General features: G+C 39.8%; 1 protein-coding gene across 9 annotated transcripts in view; it reads left to right on the top strand.

The window, feature by feature from the left end:
• The window catches only part of TENM2 (teneurin transmembrane protein 2), a 1,359,942-nt gene that overhangs the window by 860,186 nt on the left and 481,303 nt on the right, over positions 1-18,453 (top strand). For all 9 annotated transcript variants that reach the window (XM_089656707.1, XM_089656704.1, XM_089656705.1 and 6 more), the window contains one exon: positions 15,999-16,103. In XM_089656707.1, coding sequence (XP_089512833.1) covers positions 15,999-16,103 — 105 coding nt within the window. The remainder of the gene's footprint in view (positions 1-15,998; positions 16,104-18,453) is intronic.

Genomic DNA, 18,453 nt, shown 5'->3' with positions numbered 1-18,453 from the left:
AGATAAAAACTGCACAGGCGATCAAATACCACCAAAATAAAGCTCAATTTGTGGGAAAAAAAAGGATGTAGATTTAATTTGGGTGCAGCATTGCATGACCGCACTATTGTCAGTTAAAGTAACACAGCGCTGTATTGCAAAAAATGGCCTGGTCAGGAAGGGGGGTAAATCTTCTGGAGGGCAAGTGGCTAATGAACTGTTAAGAATCTAACTGTTTCAAACTAACCCAAGTGCAATTGAAATGCAAACCTGCAGCAACATAGCAGACAGAACCCAGTTTGACAGTTTACCTTTTCAGTGCCTGCCTACTTCTTCTTCCCGCACCACTGTAACCACATTTCCACTCCGGGATGTGGATTTCTGCCAAGTGTGGCAGCTCTTGGATCTTGCAATACATTGCTCAGGCTCCAATTGTGGCATTCTGGTGTGCAAGAGAGAGCATATGCATTTGTATCAGTTTAGGTTCAGGGTAGGCATTATGAAAGTATTATGTAGCACTGGTCCTTCACAGATACAGGGTTACAATGGTTTATATCAGCAATTAATAGGTTTGCTTAGCAGTTCACATGGTTTATTATTTTGAAACATTTTAAAATCCCAAACGCAAGTAAATTGATGAAAAACTGTGGTACTCAAAATGGTAAGTAGGCAACACATTAGGAACTCTTGCAAATCATCAACTTACAGCTAAACTAAAATGAGGGCACTATAATTATTCTTCAAGCTCTTACATTTGTATGGATACCTAATAAGTGTAGCACAAATGGTGTTTTTTATGTATGTGCATCTTAAAGTGATTCTAAAGGAACACACACTTTTTTTCTTTTTAAATAACAAACATGTTATACTTACCTGCTCTGTACAATGGTTTTGCACAGAACAGCCTTAATCCTCTTCTTTTGGTTACCCCACCGGAAGTCCTGGCTCCTCCCCCGTGCAGAATGCCCCCAATAGCAAACCTCTTGCTATGGGGGCGCTGAAGCAGGCTTGCCACTGAGCCAAGCTCTGTGTGTCACTTCACATACAAGTTTGTCCCTCCCCTGATTTCTTTTCATTAGCTCATTGGTCATGATTGACAGCAACAGGAGCCAATGGCTCCCACTGCTGCGTGAGCCAATGAGAAGAGAGAGTTGACGGAGAGCCTTTGCTCTAATGCATATCTCTGGGTTGAGATGGGGCTGAGGTAAGTATAAAGAAGGTTTTTTATTAAGGTAAAAACCTTCTGGGTGCAGCTCATCCCCCAAGCTGCACCCAGAATGTTTTTTACCTTAATGCATAGAATTTGCATAAAATGCATATAATGCATAAAACCTTAAGTCTTTAGAACCATTTTAACTGCATGTTCACAATTTATATGTTCGGTACATACTGTATCTATGTGTATTATTCAAATTCCTCCAACTGGTGGCTACAGTGCAGTCGTCCAGTTCTGGGAGGGCGTCATATGACGTCCCCCCAGGGGCGCAGCTGTGTCCTTTGGACACAGCTGATGACATGACATGGTAAAGGGCCAATTACAGCAGCCTTCTACCACATGATAAGCTGTGTCCAATCACAGCTGATCACCATGTAAATACACTTGCCGGTTATTGGCAGTACTTTCCTCATGTTGTGACAGCAAGAGGAAAGTACTTCCGATAACCAGCAACTGTGAAAGGATTAATCTACAATGATAATCAGGGCATTGATTTTCAATGCCCTGATTATCAGTGCAGCACCAAAAGTGCCCAACAGTGCTGCCCATCAGTGCCCAGCAGTGCTGCCAATCTTTGCCCATCAGTGCCACCAGTCAGTACCATCAGTCAGCGCCGCCAGTCAGTGCACTTCAGTGCCACCTATCAGTGCCCATCAGTGCTGCATATCAGTGCCTCCTCATCAATGCCCGCCAGTGCTGCTTCATTAATCGTGTCTCATCAGTGCAGCCTATCAGTGCCCAACAGTGCTGCTCATCAGTGCCCATCAGTAGTGCCTATCAGTGCAGCCTCATCAGCTCACATCATTGAAGGAGAAAAATTACCTGTTTGCAAATATTTATGATAGAAACAAAGAAAAACTTTTTTTTAAAAAATTCGGGTTTTTTTATAGTGCAAAAAATAAAACACCCAGTAGTGATTAAATGCTACCAAAAGATAGCTCTATTTGCGTGGAAAAAATTATAACAATTTCATATGGGTTCAGTGCTGCATGACCACACAATTGTCATCCAAAGTGCGACAGCACTGAAAGCTGGAAATTGGCCTGGGCAGGAAGGGGATAAAAGTGCCCAGTAGGCAAGTAGTTAACAATAATAATAATAATTATTACCTATTAATTTAATATTTTCTAAATACATTGTACTTTTTTACATTATCACAAGGTGACAGCAAACCAAGATAATTACAGGGTCTCTTTATGGTGACTGCAGGGATCTAAATAGGCTTCTGATTCCTCCTTTGTTTTCAAGTCCATGTGAGACAGGGATAGAGAGTCCTTGAACTGCAGCTCATTTGGCCAATTTGACAAACCCTCTAAAGCAGAGCACTTCATTCAAGCAGAGGAAAATGGTGAACTGCAATTAACTGTTTTCCTCCCACTCTACATCTTAACCACTTACCCTCCAGAGGCTTTACCCCCTTCCTGACCAGGCCATTTTTTGCGATACAGCGCTGCATTACTTTAGCTGACAATTTCACAGTCATGTAACGCTGTACATAAATAAAATTTATATCCTTTTTTTCCCACAAATGGTGCTTTATTTTGGTGGTATTTGATTGCCTCTGCATTTTTTTTTTTTGCACTATAAATAAAAAGACCGACAATTTCAAAAGAAAAAACCATATTTTTTACTTTTTGCTGAAAACCATATCCAGTAAAAAAAACTTTAAAAATCAAATGTTTTCATAAATTTAGGCCAAAATGTATTCTGCTACATGTCTTTGCTGAAAAAAAAACCCAATATGTGTAAATAATTGGTTTACATGAAAGTTATAGCATCTACAAATGGCGGTATATATACTGGAATTTTTTTTTATACTAGTAATGGCGGCAATCAGCGACTTATAGCGGGACTGCGGCGGGCATTCTGACACTGGGTGGGAACAGATTAACTGTCACTGACATCCCAATGACACTAATACAGTGATCAGTGCTAATAAAAAGCGCTGACACTGCACTAATGTCACTGGGCAATAAAAGGGTTAACAGTGTGCTGTTTTACATGATGTGCTGTGTGTGCTTTACTAGGAAGACATGCTGCTGTGTATTTCTCTGCTGTGCAGAGAAATACACAGCAGCATGTCCTTGCTGGCAGGAGAGAGACCTGTGTTGTTTACACACAGGTCACTCCCCTGTCAGCTTTGCCCGATGATCGCCGGGTGCCGGCAGGGAATCTCCAGCCGGGACCTGGTGAGTGAAATCCCTAGCCACCAATGGAGGTGCGGGTAGGGCAGTGTATGTGCCCCCATACCCGGGAATGCAAATCACACACATATATATATATATATATATATATACATACACACACACACACGATTTTGCTCCATCCTGTAGCAGTAGTTCTACTATAGGGCAGCGGAAAATCAGTTAAAGTAGTCAACAGTCTAGGTTTCCCAGAGGAGACAGGTGATCCCCAGGACTTGGGGAGGGGAGGATAATGAGGCAGTACTTTTTAACCACTTCAAGTCCGGACACGTTTACCCCCTTCCTGTCCAGGCCAATTTTCAGCTTCAGCGCTATCACACTTTGAATGACAATTGCGTGGTCATGCAACACTGTACCCATATGAATTTTTAAGCATTTTTTTGAGACAGATAAAGCTTTATTTTGGTGGTATTTATTCACCACTGGGATTTTAATTTTTTTGCAATGTAAATGAAAATGTCCAAACATTTTGAAAAAACGTTTTTTTCTTAAAAAATTTAGCAAATAAATAATATTTCATCATAAATCTTGGCCAACATGTATTCCATTATCTTTTTAGTAAAAAAAACCCAAATTAGTTTATAACCAAAAATTATAATTTTTAAACTTTTTTTTTACATTTTTATTTTATTCTTTTATATTATTATTTATGTTTTTTTGTTTTCTTTTTACATACTGTCACCCTAGCAATACAGTTTCACCATAGTGACACTGTATTACTATGGGGGGGTGTGATGAAGATTTTTTTTTTACATTGATTGCTTTCACACCCATAAAGGCTGTAAAATCAATCATTTCTCCTTCTCTTTGGCTACATTCTTGCAGCCATTGAGAACTACTGTGTGAGCTGTGATTGGTCACAGCTTGTCACATGGTACAAGGCTATTGTGAATAGCCTTTTACCTTGTGACCTCTGTGATCAGTCAAAGATTTCACACGTAGTAAGCAATGATGTCAGAAGTGACATCTTGCTTACTACTCTGCATGTGATGACTGATTGGCCAATCTGTGATCACATGATTGGGACCTCGCAGAGAGGTCCCATATGACGATCGGTGTTGCACTGTGTCCGGAGGACACAGCGGGCACCGGATTGTGGAGCTGCGTTCTCCCAGGGAGCGTGCACAAGCAGGGGGCTGGGAAGCCGTTTATACACAGCCACCCGACCCTGCACTGCCACCGTCCGGCCGTTTATATACAACGGCCGGACAGGAGGTGGTTTAAAAAGTGATCAAACAACAGAAAACATTGACTGAAGCTGGCTGATAAAATTTAAAACAAACTAGTTGTCAAAATTATGCCAGTTACTTAGTTCAGCCATTGACTGCCACTCTGTCGTGAGGTGGCCAAACTTGTTTGTGTGGTTTTCCTCTGGGTTCTCAACTTTTATCCCCCCAAAAATCTACTGAGTGGTTCATCAGCATCTGACCAAAGTGTTCTTCTGATACTGTACATTAGAATAAAATCTCCCTCAGGACAAGGACAGTTTGGAATTGTTCTTTCTACTTAGTGCATTGTAGTATAAGGCCTCAGTGCTAAGGAAATATGAAAAATAAAGTGAAAATACAATACGGCTTCTAATTCAGGTTTTTGAGGGCACACAGACAGATATTATTTGCCATTATCAGTTGCTGTTGTCACAGATACACATCTGCAGGCCTAAAGAGCCAAGGCTGTACAATCATGGCAAATTGTCTGCAAAGAGATATGCATGCAAATTGCCCCAATTAATTTGCTAATTGCATCCAATGTTTGTACTTCAGATCTTGTAAGTATCTGACTTGGCTGTACACCACAGAGCAAGTGGTGCTCCGTTTTGCATTTGTTGTCAGGAAAGCAGGTAATAAAAGTATTGGAAAGCTCTAATGCCCTGAATGCTATGCCAGATTTCTAGCTATTGACAGAGCTGTATGCTGGAAACTCTGTTGCCTTGCTGTATAACTGTGAACACATTCAGCACAACACACCTTTAAAACAAAAACTAAAGTTTGTGATATTGTGAATAGTGATGGTGTAGGAGCATGCCTGGATTTCTAATGTATACAGCCTTGGAAAGCTGCTGCTGATTTACAAATAAATTACATGTTATAAAATTAATTTTGCAAGCCATTCAGCCCCATTCTAATAGTTTACAAAGTGCTTAAGTGGTCTTAACACACCACTAGCACATTATGAATGGCTAGTTTGTAGGTGCACAGTTGGTGTGCCCTGCCTGCTGCTGATAATGAGTCTTGCATTACTGAGATTTGCTCTCTGTTGTCTACAATATTGTATCCATTATTGGTTAATTTTCTCAAATAATGTGGTTTTGTTCATTTTTAATTTTGAAATTAATTTTAAGGCCTCGTGAATACTAGATGCTTTTGCTATTTCTCCTAGATGCCTTTCCTCCTGGCAGTGGTGTTTTGTCAGAAAAAACACTTGACACTTGTAAATACGTGGAACTCATTTACATGCATTTGGGCATGTCAAGTACTTGGATGTTATAATGATAATAATTTACTATGGCCGTTGAAATGAATTAAGGCTCAATCGCTAAATGCACCTAGCGCGTAGACGTGCTTTCATGCGTGTTCAGGAATCATTTTTTTTTTTTTTACCAAAGCGCCACTGCTCCTGGATGTGCTGACAGTGAGTTTTTTTTCTGCCTCTAAATGCCTGTGTGCATGGACACATAGGCTAACATGCATGGGCGTTTAAAGGCAGAGAAAAAAGCCAGATGCGCCTAAGAGCAGCATTAAACATGTCTAGTGTTTACACTGGGGCTTTTGTAAATGCTTTTCTCCTAGCAGGAGAAAAGCAGTTTCAAAAATGTGCCGAGGACACATTTTTGAAAACATGTTTAAGTGAGTTTAGATGCGTTTAGGCGTATCAAGTGCTTGGACATTTGTTTATTATTATTATACAGGATTTATATAGCACCAACAGTTTGCGCAGCACTTTACAATTAACTTTATGGTTTAAGGGAGACAGTACAATTACAATACTTTCAGTACAGAAGGAATGTGATATACTACAATACAATCTATGTATTACTTTGTTATCTTCAGTAATGATAAAGTTACTGTCAAATAAATAGGTTCATAGCAGAAATGTAAGAAATGCTCTGGTCCATATGGGGTGTACAGGTGTGAGAGGGGAAAGGGATAAAACAGTTGGGCAAAATTCTTATTTCATTGGCCAGAATATTATGCTCAAGTGCTAAATGTGCCTAGTGCTTTTAGGAACCTTTACACAAGTTTAGCAGCATCGATCATTTTTCATTTGCCCAAAAGCTGCTCGCCAGATTTCTATTCCTAATCACCCCATCCTCTAAATTCCTCCAAACGCCTATGTGTGCATTGACACATAGGCTAACATGTAGGGGAAGTTAAGGAGGAAAAAAAGGTCAAATGTCTGTAAAACAGGTGTTTGACAGCTCTAGTGTGCATGAGTCCTAACAAGCAGTTATAAGATTAGGAGCTTTCCTGTGCAATACAGTTTTCCCCCTATTGGTAAAAAAAACATCCATCGTGCCTTGTAAAAGGGTGGAAAAATGATTCATTCAAACTACTCATACACAGTAATATCATTTGTTATTTGCAGCCTGATCATGTGGAATATCTAACAATCTAGAACAACGGCATTTGCTTAGAATTCTGCTAATTATTTGAAAAATCAATATATCTAGCCAGGGTAAAAAAGTATTCATAAGTAGCCAATCTGCTGCAGGTTCCTAAACACAAACAATTGGATTGGTTAATAATTTGTGTTTATCCTTTGCAGAATAAAGGGGAGGTGTGTACACCTGGTGCTGGATTACGAAGGAAAAAAATAGCAACTGGTCAACATTTTCTGACCTGTACTTGTCTTCAATCCCATAAAGTTTCATTTATCGGTGATAATATAATGATCATTTGTCATCTAATTTTAATACATGTATCTAAAATGAGCGAAAGTGTAAATAATAAAAGCTTGAGAGATACAGAAACAGTCACCGAATGGCAAGGCTCGAGATGGCAGACTAAATAATTATCTTCCTATATTACAAATTACCAGTGGCAAAGGAGGGCATTTAAATATATGGAATGTAAGGGAAAAGTTGTATGTTTAGAAGTTGTAAAAAAACTTCCAATTAGATAAGAAGTAGGCAACCTTTGAGATGTGGGGATCTACCTGGACAACATGCAAGACATCAAAGGGTGTGGCGCCCTTGTTTTTATCTAAGAAATTAACTAGCCAGCTCCCAATAAAAAGCAAAGACGTCATAAAGAAAACTTGGAAAAATCTAATAAACCTAATGCCACTGTAAAAATATAAACTTAGCGTCAGTGAAAAACTCGGCCTTCACTTTCACATTCACATTTTCTTTTCATGTCTAGGGAGTTATTGGTCACCTCAAAAGGCTGAGTCCATAATGAAAGCAGAACACCTACTACTGCAGGCTGATTTGCTTGACTAATATTAGGCCGGGCTGGCCTTAGTTCTAGCCTAACTACCTGTTCTGATTTCTGGTCAGTGTAAGTAGTATGTAGGTCAGTGTTCAGGGATCAGTAGTAGGTAGGGCAGTGTACAGCAGTCAGTAGTATGTAGAGCAGTGTACAGAGATCAGCAGGATGTAGGACAGTGTACAAAGGTCAGTAGTAGGTAAAGCAGTGTACAGAGTTTAGTAGTATGTAGAGCAGTGTACAGAGTTTAGTAGTATGTAGAGCAGTGTGCAGAGGTCAGTAGTATGTAGGTCAGTGTACAGGGGTCAGTAGTAAGTAGGGCAGTATACAGAGGTCAGTAGGATCTAAGGCACCGTAGAGAGGTCAACAGGATGAAGATAAGTGTACAAACATTATCAGTATGAAGAGACGTGTATAGGGATCAGTAGAGAAAATAACAGGGGTGAGCAGGTCAGGGGTTAGCAGGACAGAGGACAGGGGGTTAGCAGGAATGAGGACAGGGGGTCAGTGGGGCAGAGGACAGGGGGTCAGTGGGGCAGAGAACAGTACTTCAGCAGGACAGAGGACAGGGTGTAAACAGGGCAGATGAATGGGCAGAAGACAGGATGTCAGCAGGTGGGGTTATGAGGGGAAGGTACTGGGATATAGGAGGGCACTGTACAGTGGGTCAGCAGGGCATGGTACTCAGGGATCAGAAGGGCACAATACTGGGGGGTGGGTCAGGAGGGCATGATACTGGGGGATCAAGAGGGCATGGTACTGGGGGGTCAGGAGGACCTGGTACTGAGCTATTAGGAGAGCACAGTACTAGGGGTCAGGAAGGAAAGGTACTGGGGTGTCAGCAGGACACAGAAGTTGTTTTCTAAGATCTACCTGTTCTGGGACTGATCCCACAGCCATCTTCTCTTGGCCATCCTGCATGATGTCACCACAAGTGGATTGGAAAGGAGGGCCGGTTGGTTGAACATACCACACTAGGGGAAGAACAAGAGCCCAAATACACCAGTGCTATGCCAGAGCTTTTTACCACCCTGTAGCACCAAGTATGTAAGGAGCGCTGTAACATTTGGGGAAAGCACTCAAGGGTTGGCAAGGCAGGGACGTGTTTGCGATGTACCAGTTACCTGCTGACTGTCGATGGGTAGATTGCAATTGACGGCTTGCTGACCACCAGATTAGATCAAATTGGTTTCCAACCTATCCAATGCCACAGTACATTGAACATTAATTTACTGTTAGGTATTCATACCACTGTAAGTCAATATATGTTTTCACTGCAAAGGGCTGTAAAAAAATTTGCAAGTAGAAATGCAAAGTTAGTTGGAAGGGACACTTCTCAGCACATTGGCTTGAAATTTATTTAAAGCACATTTTAATGAGTCATAAAACTTATGGGTTCCCAAGAAAATAAGGATATTAGAGTGGTATTTTTAGTGTTTTCTTTGTTTTCAACTAGTGATCTGGATTGTAACACACCTCATGTGTTAAAGTGCCCCCATGCTGGAAAAATGAGCACAGGGGGCACCTTTGGACAGCAGAATTGTTAGAGTTAGATGTACTAGCATATTTAAATACACTAACAAATTGAAGCCAAATGCCAGCTCACATTGTATACTCAGTTACAACAAACAGTGTTTCATTTTAGGATAAATGTTATACATAAATGAGTAAAACTGATTAATGTAAGAAACCCTGTCAGTGATGAATGATTTGTCTCATCCCTGTAAACTGAAACATCTGGAAGAAAGCTTGTTCTTATGAAAATCAACAAACTTACTGTAAGGCAAAAATAGAAGAAAGAAAGCCTAATAAATAAAAACGAATGCAGCCATCACATCTGAGAACTGGTAATCTGCAATATAATAAATGTTTATTTTTAAGTTTAATATCACTTTAATTCTAAAACAAGTATAGATTTAGAATATTCTTAGGCACCATAAACCCCAGGTGAGGTGTGCTATAATTCTATAACATTTATTTTAATAACCCTTGTGATTTAAATTGTAATAATAGTTCTTCTGCTAAATGTACCTACTAATTAATAAATTAGCAGCTACAATTCCCACAATGGGCTTACCAATAGTTTCTATATTCTGATATTTGAAATGTTATACTAGCTTGCTTGTCCTTCCTGTGTGTCGACACATGTCTGCCTTGACCTATATTTGTCGCAGAGCTTGAGAGTGGAAATAAGGTGTTATGCTTTGGGGCTGAAAACTTACACCAACATTCCATTGAAACTGCTCTCTAACAAGACAATTATTCCATGCCTTTTCTGTCATGATAGCAGGCTGTTGAACTGTGAGGAGTATTATACATTCCCAATATCATTGTGTACCATAGATTTATGAAAAAGGTGTAATTGCAGTTGCTAGTGCTTATGGTTCTTCAGTCCTTGTCATATCACACAGTATTTGTTTTAACAGAAAATCAGCTTTATCCAGCTAAAAAAATAAATGTTGCATATGTGTTACAAATATGGACAGATAAGTTACCTGATCATGACAATTGTAGCAGAATCAGCTGAAACTTAGGATGTCTGTTGACACCATGGGGTCTTGTCTATAGAATAGTGCATTTGCAAACATCTGCATAGATTTTTGGAGTCCACTGAATCCATCTCTGCAATCTATTTTCCATGGTAAGATACTGTATATAGTAGCAGTCCAGAGGCCTTCTCTGTTTTAAATGAAAACAATAATCCCCACCCTTTTAAAAGCAAAATGATCATGCTGATATTTTGAAATATTCATGTTTTTTTAAAGGAAGTATACTACCTGCTTTTTAATTTAGGCATGCCACGATTATTGATTTAAATATGAAAATGCCTATAAAGCTGAAATACAACCAGGCTCTGGGTGACTTTGGGGGACTTTCTTCACCAATCTGCAGGACCTGGGCAAAACAACCAGCTCTAGCAGTGTGTCCCATCCTACATCCTTCCCAGCTGCAATCAAATTTACCAAGCGTGTTTTAAAGTTGATGTAACATCCTGTCCCATGCATGCTGAACCACGTAACTGTGGTCATATTAATTCTGTCACTGACTGTATGGTCCAGAGATATGGAGACATTACTTTTAACATACACTATATTGCCAAAAACATTGGGACATCTGCCTTTACAGGCACATGAAATTTAATGGCATCCCGGTCTTAGTCCGTAGGGTCCAATACTGAGTTGGCTCACCCTCTGCAGCTATAACAGCTTCAACTCTTCTGGGAAGGTGTCCACAAGGTTTAGAAGTGTGTCTATGGGAATGTTTGACCATTTTTCCAGAAGAGCATTTGGGAGGTCAGGCACTGATGTCAAACGAAAAGGCTTGGCTCACAGTCTCTGCTCCAACTCATCCCAAAGGTGTACTTTTGGGTTGAGATCAGGACTCTGTGCAGGTCAGTAAAGTTCCTCCACCCCAAACTCGCTCATCCATGTCTTTATGGACCTTGCTTTCTGCACTGATGTACAGTCGTGTTGGAACAGGAAGGGACCATCTCAAAACTGTTCTCACAAGTTGGGAGCATGAAATTGTCCAAAATGTCTTGGTATGCTGATGCCTTAAGACTTCCCTTTACTGGAACTAAGGGGCCAAGCCCAACCCCTGAAAAACAACTTCACACCATCATCCCCCCTCCACCAAACATTACACTTGGCACACTGCAGTCAGGTAAGTACTGTTCTTTGTGCAGCCACCAAACCCAGACACATCCATCAGATTGCCAGACAGAGAAGCAGGATTCATCACTCCAGAGAACACGTTTCCACTGTTCTAGAGTCCAGTGGTGGTGTGCTTTACACCACTGCATCCCACGCTTTGCATTGCACTTGGTGATGTAGGGGTTGGATGCAGCTGCTGGGCCATGTAAACCCATTCCATGAGGTTTTCTATGCACTGTTTTTGTGCTAAACTGAAGGCCACATGAAGTTTGGAGGTCTTTAGCTATTGACTCTGCAGACAGTTGGTAACTTCTGTGCACTGTGTGCTTCAGCATGCGCTGACCCCACTGTCATTTTACGTGGCCTACCATTTCATGACTGAGTTGCTGTTGTTCCCAGTTGATTCCACTTTATTATAATACCACTAACAGTTGACTGTGGAATATTTTAGTAGCAAGGAAATTTCACAGATAGACTTATTGCACAGGTGGCAACCTATTGCGGTACCACGCTTGAATTCACTGAGTTCCTGAGAGCAACCCATTCTTTCACAAATGTGTGTAGAGGCCATCTGCATGTCCAGGTACTTGATTGTATATACCTGTGGCCATGGAGGTGATTGGAACATCTGGATCCAATGATTTCGAGGGGTGTACCAATACTTTTGCCAACATAGTGTAGTTTGGTGGAGAAGACTGTCCTTCTGGGCAAAACAAAATGGTGGATGGGTACATTCCACTATGGTGCAGCTCAGGCCATAAACTCACAGAAAGGGGTCCACTCCACCAGCTGGAATGGGAGTAAGTGAACTGTATAGCCAGCAGTTTTGGAAAGCTGAAATTGAAATTATCATTCTGGGCATGGGGTTGATTGGGAACATTTTTGTTCCCATAGCTTTGAAAGAGACATGTTCATGGTTAATGATGCTGCTGGTGATGGCAAACCTACTTAGGCTCTATGGCTTTGTGTCTATTTAGGCTCTGTGGCTCTATGCTGACCCTCTTACCCTATAAACATGCCATAATGAAAGCCTCTCAAACCCCTCCCTATCACTTGAGATCACAGTTGGTGCAGTTCATGGAAGGGAGGCAGATGCAGAATATTCTGGGGTATGGAAGGAGAAGAAAAGTGAGGCATAAGAAACAGGGGTTGGAGGAGTGTGGGCATTTTGCAGCAAAATGGTATCATTGAGCTGCCTGTTCCACTGAGCTTTGTGGTGCTGAATCATTTGTCTCTTCATGTATGTGGTACCAACAGGTCAGGTAGATTTACCACAGCTGATACACTTCAGACGGAGGCCACAAGTCACAAATGTGCTGTTAGCAGCAGATATTTAAAAAAACAAAAAGTCCAAACTGTTTAACTATGTGGAATGGCCTTGGGGATAGCAAAAGTGTGGGTTGGTACCATCCAGTGGTAAAGGATATCTGCTCCCTTCAGTCTTCTGCAAGCTGCCCCTGCCCCTGCCCCTGCCCCTGGATAAAATGTTGTTTCACTGCTGTTCTGTCTCTCCCTCAGTTTCCTCCTATACAACCTCTGGCTTCCAAGTATGGTTTGCCACATCATATTCCCCATGCTCTTAATCATGCTCAAACCAACTTGGCAGTAAGCTTCATCTGCAGGAACATCACAACTAATTGCTGCTCCATGCTTGATGTACCCTCCCTTTTTTGCTCTAGGCATTCTCTTCCTCAATATCACATAAAGTGAAGTATTAATTATTGCATCCTCCTGCAGCAACTTACAAAAGCTGTGCTGAAATATTTCAGCTGACTGATCCATGCCAGTTTGTGGAGCTGTGGCAGGATTAGCTGTAGAAGAGGAAGAAGAAAAGGGGGTGCATTGGCAGCTACTGGTGGAAATGCACTGCCCTGTGATTGGGAGGAGGAAGATGAGAAGAGATTCAGAAGCCACTCCATGACCTCTTTCGCAAGCTCTAGTTGTATAACATGTCCACTAACAGAAATAAAATGCAGGCATGTCCTGACTCTCAAAGCTGTGGTTCAAGTATTGTTTTGTCCTATGGATGCAGAACCTGTTTGCCCCCAATAGCTGAGCATGCAGAACCTCTTCCTCTCCCTTTAGGAATCCCAAACATTATGAATTGCATACATTTATTATCAGCTATCACTATGAGGGGTTTATGAAATGGTACTTTGGTGCACAAAAGAATGTGCTGCACAAGTATTCGGTGATGTGCTACAAACAAAGGGCTTTGCCTGTGTTAGTCACCTGCTGACCCCAAAATAAAAGATCCTAGCAAAATTATATTTAAATAAAATGTAGCCCCCCTTTACAAACATAAAACCTAAAACGCTAAACCCCAACCCCATATTTTTCAAGGGGACAACAGCTAAAGGGCAATTGAAGTTGTTGTTGATAAAAACAAAAAGGTAATCCTAGCAATAGCAGTTGGGTATATGTGAACATGGGGATGGGGTACACAATAATATGTAAACTATTGCACTGCTATTTATAGTTATGTAGCATGATACAAAATTTTCTGTTGTTCCTCTAGGACAGGAAGTGAAGGCAAATAAAACAGAGATGGTAAAAAGTAACCTTACAAGGATTTTAACAATGTCCTATTCTATTAAAAAAGTTTTGACCTTTGATACTCTTTAATGATTTTTAATTGAATATATAACTGGGTTCTATAGTGTTTTATACCTTTCTAAGATACAATTTTAAATTCTGCTTTGAATTATTTTTGAATTCTAATGCTTGTCAGTATATTGATACAAAAAACAGATCCTGATTCATAGGCTTAATTACTGTTAGCATTAGATAGTCTATTAGTGTTACTGACATTAAGTAGTGCGTTGCCCAACAGTGATGATGTCATACTGTGACAGATATGAATACTGTAAAGAATTATCCCATAATGGAAGCAGAGTAATACTATGTTCAGGAAGGAAGAAAACATTTGGGTCAAGGGATCTGACATATATTTGGTTTAAAGCAGTTTTCTGTACTAAAACTCTGTTTAGTAGTTGTCAACAATGCACAACCAACAACAAAAAGGAATAACTACAAAAAAAGAATGTGAAAACTTACCATCCCGACTGTGTGTCCCCAGAATGCTGCTCTGCTCGCCAAAAATCCTCCACTGAAATCTGCTGCAAAATCAAAACCTTCAGTAGTGTGGGTCTCCTGGGCCCCCTGCAGTGCTCTCTGGTTCTTCCCACCAACCTCTAAACTATTATTCTGTCCTGTAAGAGCAATGAGGTTAGTTGAAGTTGCCACTGACATCACAGAGGACCAGGGAAACTGACATTTCTGAAAGTATAGGTTTTCTTGAGGATTTCTAGTTAATAAAGCTACATTCTGGCAGAGCAGGCAGCAGGAAAGGTAAGTATTAACATTCTTTTTTGCAAGTATATATGCATGGATTTTTCTTTCTATCGCGTTAACATTTGAAGTCCTCTAAGCAAACTTTTAACCACAGCCTACAATAATGAACCAAAAGGTTATGTCACAAGCAAGGCTCAGAGCAGACTGAAACAATATAGCAACCAATTTAATTTCGCAGGTCACTCAGTCATTGCATACACTTTTCCAAAATGGCCAAAACCAAAATAAATGTAATATTATACTGAAACACTGAGAGTCTAGGCAAAAACATTTTTCTTGGCAACAGACCTTATATCTAAACTAAAAAATGAATGCATGCAATAACCATAATAACACATACATGGATTGATGCAGATATACCTTTGATAAATGGATGAGTGTTAGTGATACAATGGCCCCTGAGAGTATGCGATTAGACTGATCAGTGCCACTGACCAGCACAACCATGCCAGACCAAGATAGCTAATGTTCAAAGTATGTCATTGGATCTATATGCTTCACTGCTCCCCAAGCTGCAAAGGCTCAATATTGGAACACCTATGTCACTGCTTAGACCCCCTAAGCATCACCCATAACTGTCTAAATACATTTCTGTGCTGGGTAGCATGTCAGGAGAAATAGTCTGCTAATGCATATTAGGTCACTAACCAGTGATGTGAAACTCTTACACCATGAACAACAGTTTAGGATATTACAAACAGATCATAACAGAACAGGGAGTAACCGACAAAACAGATTTTTTTTTGTGTAACATCCATAGTACCGTAGTTTTCCTCTTTGTGCCAGTGGTGGCAAAGCTCAATTGTTTGTAGATCTCTAAAGACAAACTGCTCAGTGATATCTGCAAATTTCTGCTTAACTGTTTATCAATTTACTATTTGTACAAAAAGAACATAGTACCAGCAGCAGCATTTCATGAATACCGCTCACAGCTTTTGGTGTTGTACAGTTCTCAGGATATTCTGATAAACAGCAATTTTGATTATGTCGAAACCTGCACGTGAATTCCTGTAGAGAACAGAGTATTAAACTAATCATATCATTGTAATTAAATGAAAAGTAGGCAGCTTTCATAAATGTGTAAGAACAGTGTAGTGTTTACTTCTCTTGACATATTAAAATATGCATTTTATATTTGCCTCTCATCATTTTGTCTTTCCTGCAGCAATGCATCTGCTTGGACTGAACTGGCAGCTCCAGCCAGTGGATGCACATACATTCAACAATGGGATAAGAACAGACAGAGATGATGTTGCAACAACGCCATCTGGTGAGGTTATCAACAATTCTTCCTTCTGCAGTGATTGACTGTGTATACGTCTGTGTCCACTTTCTCTCTTACTATTTCATTCCATGTACAGTTTTTTTTTATATTGTGATCTAGAAGTCTGTATTATATTTCAAATCAATCTAACTACCTAAGCTAAAAGATTTACTATTCCATGTGTACTGCTGAATACAGTAACATCTCTTAGTATTTTGCTGTCTGTAAATACAAGTTGAAATCAGCATTCTTCCAATATACTGTAAATTTAAACATATTCTTTTTTAGTGTTTATATCTGCCTGCCTTCTTGGGGCTCATGCAGATGACCAATTAGGACCAGATCAACATAATTAGACAGTAGGTACAGCCAGGTTTTTCCAATCAGCTACGAACAGGAATCCTGTACAAATCGATGTTCACATGTAATCGCAGATGATGTTTTTACCTACAGTAAGGGTTGGATTTGCACCCTTGGTCACAAACAGTTTGTATCAAGGGATACATATCTGTCCCAAGATAACCGCTTAAGGAAGTTTTACATTTTTTATGTGTTACTTTAACCACTATTAACCACTTGCCAGGCCATTTATTGCGATACAGTGCTGCATTTTTTAACTGACAATTGCGCGGTCATGCAACACTGCACCCAAATGAAATTTATGTCTTCTTTCCCACAAATAGAGCTTTCTTTCGGTGGTATTTGATCACCTCTGCATTTTTTATTTTTTGCGCTATAAACAAAAAAAGACCAACAATTTTGAAAAAAAAAATATATTTTTGACTTTTTGCTATAAAACCTATCCAGTAAAAAGATTTAAAAAAATCTAATTTTGTCAAACATTTAGGCCAAAATGTATTCTGCTACAAACATGCAAATTAGTTGGTTTACAGTACATGAAAGTTGTGGCATCTACAGATGGCGGTACATATACTGGAATTTTTTTTTAATACTAGTAATGGTGGTGATCAGCAACATATAGCGGGACTGCGGCAGGCATTCTGACACTGGGGGGGAATTAACTAACTGGCACTGACATCCCCAGTGACATTAATACAGTAATAAAAAGCACTGACACTGTACTAATGGCACTGGGCAGGAAGTGGTTAACATCTGGAGCGATCAAAGTTGTGTGCCATTTTACTATGCATGCTGTGTGTGTTTTACTAGGGAAACATACTTCTTTGTATTGCTTTGCTATGCAGAGCAATACAAAGCAGTATGCCGATGCTGACAGGGAAGAGATCTGTGTTGTTTACACACAGTCCTCTCCCCTTTCACTGTTCCTCGGTGATTGCCAGGTGCGAGCGGGGCATCTCAATATCCATCAAAACTAGTCTTGTGCAGGCCACCAGTGAGTGCTCTCTCTAAGGTGTGCATACTCACCAAATGATATTGACCACAAATGTTATTGATCAGAAAATTATATCCTCCATATTTTCACATACGATTTCTCATTACATGTATTTTAAACAAATTAGAAACAGACTCACATAATATAAAACTGTTTGTTAAAACTTAAAAGCCTTAAACGATCAAAAAGGCAAGTGCTTAACAACACTGTATGTTGCACTCATGTCAAACCTTTATGTCAGACCCTTTGGCATCTACAATAGACCAACAGAACTTTTACTAGTTGACTTTCTTAAGAGTGGTGCATTTGTCAGCATCACTATTATTCTCTTATATTGAGCTTTACTTTCTTATCTCCTCCCTTCATTCCATAGTCCTTACTTATACTTTAACCCTAACTCATCTATCAGACTCCGCATCTTACCCTATTCCAACCACTGGATGTCACTATAGTTTTAAAATAGTAGAGTTAATTTCCTAAAAACAAATAGACTGTGCACTTTGCAAGGGAATTTGCACTTTTCAAGGGAGTTTTCCTCAGAGCCTAGTAAAAGAGATGAAGATCTGCTGACTGTTATCATCCAATCGTGTGCAAGCAAAAGTGCAGTCTTTCTTTTTTCCTTGCATGTGACTGGCTATGCCTTGCAAACTGAACTTTTGCCACATCCACTAAGCTCTGGGGAAAGGTTATTTGCAAAGTGCAACTTCTCTGGTAAAGTGAGCAGCCTATTTGCCTTTAGTAAATCAACCCCATTAACTGCCCACAGTAATTAACTTATAGAATGATTGTTTCCTATGCCAATAAATATCCTAAACTTTATGCACTCAATAAATATATACAAAAATTTTATGCAATAAAAAATTAAATACAATCAATGTACATGGATAAAGATATGAAACCTGTAACAGTATGTATAAAATTATACATACAAATTTATTTAAAATGATGGTAACACATAAAACGAATGGGTTTAACATTTGATCACAGTTAGTACAACCAGAA

Source organism: Staurois parvus, unplaced genomic scaffold (genome assembly GCF_062004578.1).
Source record: "Staurois parvus isolate SC_StPar_1 unplaced genomic scaffold, SC_StPar_1.0 ptg000930l, whole genome shotgun sequence".
Lineage (NCBI taxonomy): Eukaryota > Metazoa > Chordata > Amphibia > Anura > Ranidae > Staurois > Staurois parvus.
This window is presented reverse-complemented; position numbering and strand designations above follow the sequence as displayed.